At 44.2% G+C, this 11,009-nt stretch overlaps 1 protein-coding gene across 1 annotated transcript in view; it reads right to left on the bottom strand.

The window, feature by feature from the left end:
* Nucleotides 1–6,549, bottom strand: part of LOC105559952 (oxidation resistance protein 1) — a 159,523-nt gene extending 152,974 nt beyond the window's left edge. The window contains exon 1 of the mRNA XM_012008626.1: nucleotides 6,392–6,549. Within this exon, the coding sequence (XP_011864016.1) occupies nucleotides 6,392–6,534 (143 nt within the window). The 5' untranslated portion in view covers nucleotides 6,535–6,549. The remainder of the gene's footprint in view (nucleotides 1–6,391) is intronic.
* Nucleotides 6,550–11,009: the final 4,460 nt, after the last annotated feature.

Here is an 11,009-nt window from a genome sequence, read left to right as displayed (position 1 = left end):
AAATCGTTGTCTTAGGCCGGCCTACCGCACAATTCGAGCGCGTGGCGAGATGTGCGCATAGCAATATCGATCGCCAGGCGGTCACATCTTGCCACGCGCTCGAATTGGGCGGTAGGCCGGCCTAAGACAACGATTTTTAATAATTAATTACTCGTTAACTATTAGGAAAATTGCAAAATGACACAGGACTTTTTCGTTCATCTCGATCCGTTCTACCTTCTCAAAAATTTTGTCGGATATGGAAAGACTCACCCTGTATATATACGCACGAGAGAGTTAGCTTCATAAATATACGGTAAATCAGAGCTCTTAAATATTTAGGAAACACACATTTTCGAATAGAGACGCTTCGATACTAAAAAATCAGCATGTGCCTACACGAGTTTCGGCATCAAGTCGAGCCAGAGGTTCGTCAGCACCGGGACTCGCGGCACTAATGCAAGTGCAGGTTAGCAGCAACTTTTAAGTACCTACGTGACATCCCCGAGATTTCTTACGTTCGGCGCGCTTAATGCCGTCGAGGTGGGTAGATTCCCGGAGAATATGTTCGAAATAGGTAAGTAGGGTACGCAACGACGTCATATCCTTCGCTCTGTCCCTCGGTAAATCGATTCCTCGTGCCGGGCGGCGATTCCGAGCTTGGCGAACGTTGGGAGGAAGTACGAAACGTACGCGCGCCCGATAATTTAATCAGGAAACTTCCGCCAGCTTACGCGGCTATGCATTTCTTGCAGTTGCCATCTGAGCTACCTGCGCCGACTCCAACGTGCGGGAGAAGCTCGCGGGGAATCTTCCAGCTCCCGAGGATCTTGGACACGTATCCGCATCGTAATTCCGTGGACGTGCTCGGACGCGAATATCTTAGGCTTGATACAAACCGGATTAACTCATGATGAAAATCCTTAAGCCGGAAATATGCGATTGAATCGACGAGGATTTGCGGATATTAAGAGATATATATACTCGGTTGCTTTCAATTTCTACGAAGAGATCATTCGCTTTTTTCAAATACAATGCCGTTAAAACAAAATGGACCGATCGCTTCGCGAAACTTTATGGGAACAGCGTTACAAATATTTATAACGAAATTATTTACCTTTGAATAATAAAGAGTTGATAACGAGGCGGGGCGAAAGACTAATTCTAACGAACCACGGCACGAAATAGACAATCGTATCGTATTGGAAAATTGATAATCGCGTTACCGTTAAAAATTAATGCACAATTCATTCGGTGATGCCTTCGAACGTTCGTTAGAAATAAAAATTATGCAGATTTCGTCGGGAAGAAAGAAAAACGAGTCGATTTAAGGGCTAAAATTCGCGATAAAATTCTGCTCCGTTAAAGTTCTCTACCGTCTCTCCCCTAATTCGCGAGAAGTCTACAGTGACGAGAGTGTCACGGGACGAGGATATTTCAAGACAGGTCGTCCGGACCTGTTTCCGAAGGTGAAGACCTGGGGAATGCGATCTAAATTTGCGGTCATCTTGCATACACATATGTGCATATGTGAGTACGTGTGCCGATATGTATGCGCGGTAAGTACATGCGCGCGTACATATGTATCCGATAGCAGATGGCAACTCGATAGCATAGATGCGATGGCATATCCCAGCCGCTGCCTCTATGCATACATGCGAATGCATCCCCGTATAAAGGGCGGCATCGGCTGCTCCTTTGTTTTCCCTCGACATAAGAGCGGCCTACCGGAACAATCGATGCTTCGTTACCGATCCAAACTCGATATTGGCCGTGACCTTGATGGCTACTATAGTGCGCTTTTTCTACAGGTAGGCAAAAAGGGACTTTTTTGCCAGAAACGTGCGGCAATGTCACGTGTCCACGCGGGAGGATACTTTCCAATCTTTTATATGCTTCAATAATTGTAGCACAGCTACACTGAAAAACATTTCTGGTTGAATATGGACGAATCAGATAATTCCTTTAGGATTTACCAGAATTCCTTTAGGATTTACCAGAATTCCTGTAATCCTACAGAAATTCTGGTAAATCCTAAAGGAATTCTGGTAAATCCTAAAGGAATTATCTGATTCGTCCATATTCAACCAGAAATTTTTTTCAGTGTACGTTTCCACGAAAGCTACAAACTTCTATGGCAAAAGGAATGTGAGAAATTCGTCCCTCTTCACGTAAAGGATTGTAACTTTTGAAAAAAAATGGAGCCACCGATTGTCTCGCTATTAGAAAGAATTCAAACTATTGACAATGTATGGTATTGGTAATTGAAGGTATTGTAAATTGCAGCCGTACAAAAGCAGCCAAGCTTTCCCGCACGATTCATACTTTATAATGCATGTGTGCAGTTTGTACGCGAATTCGTTCCGAACACAATAATTTAAGTTTGTAGTACACAGTTTACAATATTATGTTCACTTTGAATATAAAATTATAGAGCAAAACGGACTTTACATGAAGCCTACGCTATTCCCGCGTGGCTCACATACGACATGCGATACGACATGTGTTGTCAATGATTCAAGTGTTCCAAGATATCTGGTGCAAACTTGAAATCGCGGAATTTAAGACTTGCCGCGTGTTCATATGAAGCTCGTTTTAAAATGCAAATATTCCTGAATTTTTTTTAAAACAAAGAGGCTTATCAATAAAATATTTAGAGACAAGTATTTGCACTTGGACACGCCAGTTGTGCGATGATCCGCTTCTGGCGCGTCAAAAAGTGAAACTGAGCCATCGGATAATTATTCCGTGCTAAACGACGCGTCGAATTGTTTCCACTCGTACACACTATCGAGTATCTCTATTTATACGAAGTATGCGTCACGTCGGTAGCGTCTATACAAAGTGGCTGTACCTATCGTTTACCGAAATTGTATATGTACCGGATGCGGAAATGACGTCTTGGTCGTCTGTTCCCGATGTATCTGTCGCATCCACGACGCGATCCGGAAATCCATAACATGTATTATAAATGGCTAATGTCGCTATATCTGCAGTTTATTGCACCGTATGCGTTGAAATCGATAGTAGAACGTGCAACAACGGAGAAGAACGGTAACAAAACATTAACTTTTAACGCGAGAGATAAATATTTATAACGTCATTGCGATAAATATAGCGATTGTTCTCTTCTAGGAAGATTTCAAACTGTCTTTTCGCTCTACGAAAATTAGCAATAAACAATATTGCGTATAAGAATTACGATATAATCTGTACAGTATAAAAATTACATCACTTTTAGATTTTCTGAACATAACTTTCGTCAAAGTGCATCGAATGTGCTCAAAGTTTTACAGCGGACACCTGATAACAGGCGCATCTTGTACACGAAGGGTAATGAAAGTTGACAAAACACACCAAGATTTTCGAATTTCCCATTCGTGCACTTTAAAACTAGTTGTGTGCTCAAACAATCGAAAAGTGAATTAATTTGGGCTGGCACTGTATGTAATATTGTGAGATTGTAGAATAACGAGAAATTTATCAAGCTACATTTTTGGAACTTCTATAAATTCGTCGATTCTTATTATTAAACCTGCCAATCCGATTGAATTGAAAACGAAATACTTGCTCCTCGCTCATTGACGAAAAATAAGTTGAACGAGCGAGGAGTTAATGCCCGCCGTAAACCGTGTAATTCTTAAAAGATATTTTAATACTTTAATTCGACGCAAGGTGAACATCCGTGAGCAGCAATCGATGAAGAAATAAATGAAGAAAGACACGAGGGAGTCCTCGTATCAATCAGCATAGAAATAACGACGCGATAGCGAATCGTTCGATCCGATCCACCCCCACCGCGCGGGATTTCGAGGCGGTAAAATAAATTCAACGCTCCATGAAGTGGAAACCGCTGCGGAAGACAGCGAGGATGGAAAAAGCGCGCGATAGAGCAAACGAGCACGAGTTCTGGAGAACTTGAGCGCTGGATAATTTATGGTGTCGGACGCGAAGCTGGTCCAACGGCGAGCGAGGGGTCAGGGTCGTGCGGAGGAACGAGTTTGCGAGTTCGTCGGCCACTATATAGGTGATGGCTATTTAATAACTTTCCCTCTCATTTCGCATGGCGAAAAAAAAAGGGGGGAAAGAAATTGGATCGCGAAAGATTGAATAACGAGTTGCGCGCGGATCTGATAATCGCAGGCCCGCCGGATAAATCATTAATCTGAGGCCGCGTCGCGTACGTCGCGACACTCGCCCGACTCGAAAGCGAGATTCGAGGAATTCCCATGACATTCCGCCTGGCAATTTCAGCCGGGTGTATAATTATTATTGCAATTATTATAATATATAAATCCCCCTCGACTTCGGGATTAAAATTGAGACGAAAAAAGGTCGCCCTACCTATCGTCCTTGACGCGCGGACTTTAAATAACATTTTTTGTTGCCGCTTAAAACGCTCGCACGCGAAACGTCCACATCCGCTTTTTTTTTCAACGCTGATATGATAATGTATTTTAAAAGTGGATAATAATCGGAGTACCTAGGGCCGCCATCTGCTGGGTACACTTTCTACTATACAGTGTCCGGCTTATCCGGTCTTATGGTAATGGCGGTTTCACACCGCTCATTTATTAAAATGATCGATAATCCTTACTTTATAATGCAAGACGTAACACGCGCCATACACCGAGTCAAACCCAACGATCCATCTTGGAGAGCGTATCGAAAAAAATTCCCGTACAATAGCTACACGTCCAGTTCATGAAACTTCCCGAACAATTGCATCAACGCGATCACGCGACGTTAAATATAAATTACAATACGGCTCGCGCGATACGCTGTACCCCGGCCAGGGGTTGTAGATTAAATATTAAATGTTTCGCAAAACGTTTTCGCTAAGCGCGAAATACGACTTGTTCGAATAGAAAAAGGCGCGCGAGTTTTAATCGAGCACGATATGACACGCGATATGTCACGTAGTGTGAACAAGATTTCTCATTCTCTTCCAGAATAACTTTGTTGCTCTCTCTCTCTCTCTCTCTCTCTCTCTCTCTCTCTCTCTCTCTCTCTCTCTCGTTGTCTTTTTTTTCGTAAATCTACGAGACTTGCGATACTAAACGAAAAATAAATTAGGCTAGAAAATACAACTGCCGATTTCATCAAACGGAAACAAAAAAAGTAACGCGTCCCGCAAATTGCCTTTCGTCGGCAACTCGATATTCAGTGCACTATAAAAATATGTTGTTTACACTTGGACCAAATGACATATACTGATTCTCGAAGTCTAATGACAGTGATCTTTCATATGAAGTTGGCTTCCATATGGACCGGTGCCATCAGGTGCTCATTACACCACCTCTTGTAAATCCTTTAAAATTAAGTTTAGTAAAGTACTCTCACGCGTCGCGCGCGTATCAAGCTTTTCTCAAAATAATCTGTCAGTTTTTTTGCATCGCGGTTAAAAAATCGGGGAAACACACGAGCCATTTGGAAAGTTCTCGAAAAGAAGCGAAGCTCTCTCTTTATCTTCTTATCATTATCTTCGTTTTCTCAACACACTCTCCCTTTCTAGTAACACCAAGACCATTATCCCATTAAGAAACTCCGATTTGTCAAGTGATGCAAAAAAAAATCTCGAAAATCTCTTCTCAGCGGGGAATTTCTTCAACCGTGGGAATAGGTGGAGGCCCAACGGAGTTAAATCAGGCGAACGAGGTGAACGCGGCAACAAATCACACCTCAATTTGTGGATACTCAATCGCACTTCGAGTTTCACTTCTCATTCTCGCTTTCCACAAATCAGACATTCGTTCACAATTCTATAAAAAAAAATTATTCTGCCTGACGGGACAAATGATCGGGACTCTATACGTGTTCAGAGAGGGGTGGAATTTTCCATGTGATATGTGACATTTGTGCGCGACGGTCATACGTAAGTCATTTCGTGAATTTTTAAAGGGTATCGCTGAAATATACCGTCTTTATCCTCCAACATTGTAATTTTTGTACACGCACGTAGCAAGGCTCGGTTGTACAATACCGTAAGTAACGTTTGTTTAATATTCAAGTTCTACCATTCGGACGTTTAATATGCGCGGTTTTAGTTTCGAGACGGCCAAGAGCCAGCGCCTCTCGTGAGGTGATTGGCGTGTAAAAAACAAACGACGATCGTGCGAGTAACCAATGGTCAGCGTAGACTTTGCAAGCGTGAATTTTCAGTCATACACACAACTATATTGGAATAAATCATTCCGTTCGTAAAACGGTATTGAGCGACGACGATTAATTTCTTGATAGCGTTTGTTAACATCCCAGGGGCAAATCTTTCAAGAACGCGAAAGAGTTTATCGAGCTGGCGAAGAGGGCGAGGTAGAAAGTGAAATATAAAAAATGTAGAGGAGGGTCGCGCGGACTAAGAACGAACCCAGCCGGCCTCCATCTTGCGGAAATCAGTGCCGACGATACTCACTGCCAAGATAATCCGCCGATCCCTTCTCGCAGCCGATCCTTGAGGCTCCGTTGCCTGGAAGGGATGGTGTCTTCCGGTTTAATGGGCGGCCCGCCGCCGCCACCGCCGCCGCCACCGCTGCCGCCACCGGAGAACAACGCCATTCCTTCCGCGTTCCGATAGCGCCGATCGTCGAATCGATACACCCGCGACACACCTCGCGATCTCCCCGATCTTCCTCGATAGTTTCACATCGCGTAACGGACAGGCGCGATCGTAGACGCCGCGTGAGGCACGCGATATCCCGCGGGATGGCCGTTCGCGACTCGTTCCACTCGAGATATTTAAGAGCCGGGCCCACGCTGGAGAGCTGGTCCGGTTGCCGATCGGCCACGACGATCCAAGCTTCCTCCTCGGGCGGAAAAACCCGCGCGCGGGCAACACTCGCGAGAGCGCGACTCCGGCGAGGTCCGACAGCGGTTATCGCGCGTGCACTCGGGTCACATCGGCGAAACACCAACTCGCCGATCCGCGATCATCAACGAATCGATCGGGCGATCCACTGACGCTATTCGCCGCCGACGACGACGAGCGTGTCAGCTGCGCAGACAGACACCAACGAGCCGCGAACGGATCGCGGCCAAGACGACATCTGATGATGACCGTTGGCAACGACGTCACTCACCTCTCTTATATTTCCCTCCGCGTCTCGCCTCTGACATGGTGCCAATTGTCGCAAATCCCCGGCACACCACGAGACTACAGGAGCGACCAAATTCGGTTAACTCTTTGACAAGCGCGGGCGCGACAATGAAATCACCTCTCGGTAGGGGCCCGTTCGTTTTGGGGGATCGACGACGAACAGGGAAATCCGCATGCGTCCGTATGAAATAAATACTTAAGAAATTTTTCCAAAGCCTAGGCGCACTTGACGGCAAGCAGTTTTACGCTAACGGATTGTCCCAGAGATGTTTATGAGACTCTCGAAATGTAATCGACAAGGGCCTCGGAGTATAAAAGTCCTAAAATATTGCTAATTTTGTCAAATTTCACACGTTTAACGGTATTTCATAAATTAAATTATCTTAATCCACTACGAATGATATTAACAATTTTGCAGCGTTAATTAAATATCGTAACCGATGGATGATAATCCAAAGTATAAATAACGTGCGCGCTGTTTAAACCAGAGAAAGCCTCTTTTATGAAAGTCTCATAAAAGATTTAAGTATTTAATATCCCCCCCCCCTCTCTCTCTCTCATAAGATTTATTCTCTTATTCTCATAGAATAAAAAATTATTTCATGTTAGAGAACATCTTCAGTAGTTGAGAAAGAAATTGCCGGATAGGATTTATCGAGCAATCTTTTATCTTTACGGTTATCCATCGTGACGTAATCTCTATTACAGTTGGTATACCGACTTAATAATTTATAATTAATTACTGGAGCGATATTTCTAATTAAAAACTCAAAGTTATCGCGAGAGAAAAAAAGACACACGCGCATGACAAGCGAATGAATCGGCCTGTACAACAGTGAAATAACGTGGGGATGTTACCGATGAGACCGAAAATACCGGTGTCGCATAATGTACTCACGCGTCTCCGCGCGGTTCTAATCTATGCGTTATCTCGCGTCGACGGTACGCGAGAACTGCGCACTCATCAAAATAATAAAGAAACGCGATTGAGAAATGCATTAATCAGCGCGGTTGAAAACTAACAGGCGTGGTGGTTACAAAACATGTTTTTCGACAACCATTGTGCTCCCTTCGTACCTTTAATCATCGCGCCATGAAACGCACAGTGTTTTACGTCGAAAGGGTACTTGCGAACAATAATTAATCATTCGTTGTTTATTAGCGTACGAGTAGTGTGTAAATTCCAAAGAGATCGCCCGGGTTTACAAACGCGATCCGTCGTTCGTCGTTAAAACGCACACTTCTTGTCGATTCGCCGTACAAGTACACGGACGGTCGAGGATTGAGGGAAGAAACGGAGGGTAAAAGAGGTGATCCGCGAAGGAACTGTCGGGGGGAGGAGGAAAAAAAGGGAGAAGCGCCGTTAGGAATGCCGAGAGAAACTGATCGCCGAAGATGGATCGAACGCCCTCGTAGACGAAACGACATCACGGACGTACGCGATAATCAATCAATCGATCCTCTCTCGACAGACAGCTCTACTCGCAGGATAACATAACGATCTACGGATGTTCTTGCACCTGCAATATGAGGCTCTTCAAGGGGGAATGGATTGAGTTTGCGATACAGTCGGTAACGCGATTCACGTGAAATATAAAGCCGCTTTACGCAGCGAGTCGTTTATGTTACAACTTATTTTTCTCCGGTATTTAAACACTTCGTGGGGCTGATTGCTCCTGCGAGCGGGACGGCTCGCGTAAAATAAAATTTAAGAAAAAAAACAACAAGAGGATCTTTAATGCATCGACGTGTACACGACCATCTTGGTTCTAAAGGCAGAGCCATCAAATCGAACATAACAACCTCGGTTAAACTTTATTACATCGCGCTGCGCGCATAGTCAAGGCCGCGACGATGATAACAGCCGATCTTAATTATATGGAAATCGAGCGGAGTCTTATTGCTCAGTTGAGACATAATGATTTCCTTCGGAACAGCTGCGATCGTCCGAGTAGCGTAATGATCAAAGTCAAATCACAATGATTAAACGACGGAATAATATTTGGGTAAAACGCCTATCGAAATATTACGTTAATTCGGCAAAGACGATAAGCTTGTCCAAGCGATTGTTGTAATATCGTCGTGATAGCAGGATAATTTTATTATAATTCCGTCACATTTGTGCGACGGCAAACTAAAAAGGCAATCTTTTTAAATGCTCTTATCCGGTCGCGCTGCGAAATACCTACAATTTGCGTTTTACAGCGGCATGTTGGAAAATTGAATGATTAAGAAAGTTAGATAATCTCCGAGAACAAAGTGAATACGTGGCGCAATTTCAAAACGTTAATTCCCGCGTGTGACAACCGTTGATACATAAAGATAGTTTATCGAGCACGCTCGATGAATCGGAACGAAAAGTTTCAAAGTAGCTATCTGCTTTCAGGATCATCGTACGTTTGTCTACCCTATACCGGAGGTAGGTACCTACGTCAGCGTTTCGAGAGCCGCTTCAATGGCCTTGTAACATATACAAAGGGCGACCTATAAAATCCGCAACACAGTTCAGCCGACATTACAGCGAAAACTCGACTACAGGGAGTTAAATGTGGCGGCGAATTTTCCGGTGCGGAAATTCCCATCGTTGCCGATACGACGACGACGAGCTTTTGTGCCTCGCTCAAGGGCGTTACCAAGGTTAAGGTCACAATCAAGGTCGTGCCAGTAGCAGCCGTTAATCCCGGTCCTCGTTCCTCGTGGCGAACACACCGGCCTACGCCTCTCCATGTCGAAAGCCTCCCAGTATTGATCTCCCTTCGCCCACCAAACCCGACCAATCCCAGCTGGCATTGCATGGTAACCAACACGCTCCGCCACGCTTTCCGAAGAACCAACCTACCGCGGGCTGTCCCTACTACCTGGGCATTCGAAAAATCTCGTGATAACCGATACTAAAGCCGCGATTTCGTCCGTCGGCACGACGTGCCTCTCGTGCGTATCCTCGGACGTCGTCGACCTTCGCTCAAATCGCGTGACGATCGTCATCAGGGATACATTCAATCTACGATCGGTGTTTAGGCGCTGCCTGTTAAATTATTTATTTGTCGGTTTTTACCACGGCCGTTCATTTAACTCGGCTTTAACGAGAATTGACAAACTAATAGAATCGCCGTGCGTTAACGTTCTACAGCGATCGGTTGGCCTTCTTCAATTTAGTTAATCTCCTTTTTAAGGTAGAAACTAAAACGGGCATGCGAATCTACAATATTTTTAAGTAAGAATTAAAACTAAAATATATAACGCTGACTTTTCTTCTAGAAAGCGAATAAACGGATTTTAAATGCAATCGAAATGTAAGCAGACGCACGTATCGTAATTTTATTTGAATTGTTGCTCAAATAAAATGGGATATTCAAGACATTATCTCTTTTGTAGAATTAATAAAATATTTAAGTTCTGGTAACATCAGGTGAAACGCGACCTTGACACGTCTAAAGCCACGAAAGCGGGTCATTCTCACGCATTCCCTTGAAACTCCTACACTTACAATTGGCCCACCAAGATGTTCTAGGTATTGCGCGATTGTTTCGGAAAGTAGGCCATACCCGGCCTACTGCACTCGTAAGGACACTGCACCTGCGCGTCGCAGCATCGCGCGGGTCCGTTGAGTGTACTCGCGCTTCCACAATTTGGTCTCATCAAAATTTTACGACTCTTATTAACCAATTTCGTGTTTTCAAGCATCATTATATTTTTCAACATTTGCTCTTCTCGTTAATACTTTCGCCATTATCTCCGCTACCTAACTCAATTGCAGTAAAGAAACTTGAGTTCAAATGGAGTTATATGCGATTTGTGAATTGCAAGATTGTGCCTGATTACCAATTGCCAATCGATACTAAAAATATTTACCTCGCGTGACGTCCGCAAATTGAACGAACGATCGAATAAGCGCCACTACAAAAAAAAACCGCTCGAATAGAAATTCCTAAATCCA

The sequence above is a fragment of the Vollenhovia emeryi genome, unplaced genomic scaffold, assembly GCF_000949405.1.
Source record: "Vollenhovia emeryi isolate VEMERY1.0 unplaced genomic scaffold, V.emery_V1.0 DF939248.1, whole genome shotgun sequence".
NCBI lineage: Eukaryota > Metazoa > Arthropoda > Insecta > Hymenoptera > Formicidae > Vollenhovia > Vollenhovia emeryi.
Note: the sequence above shows the minus strand (reverse complement) of the source record. Positions and strands in the feature narration are given on the sequence as shown.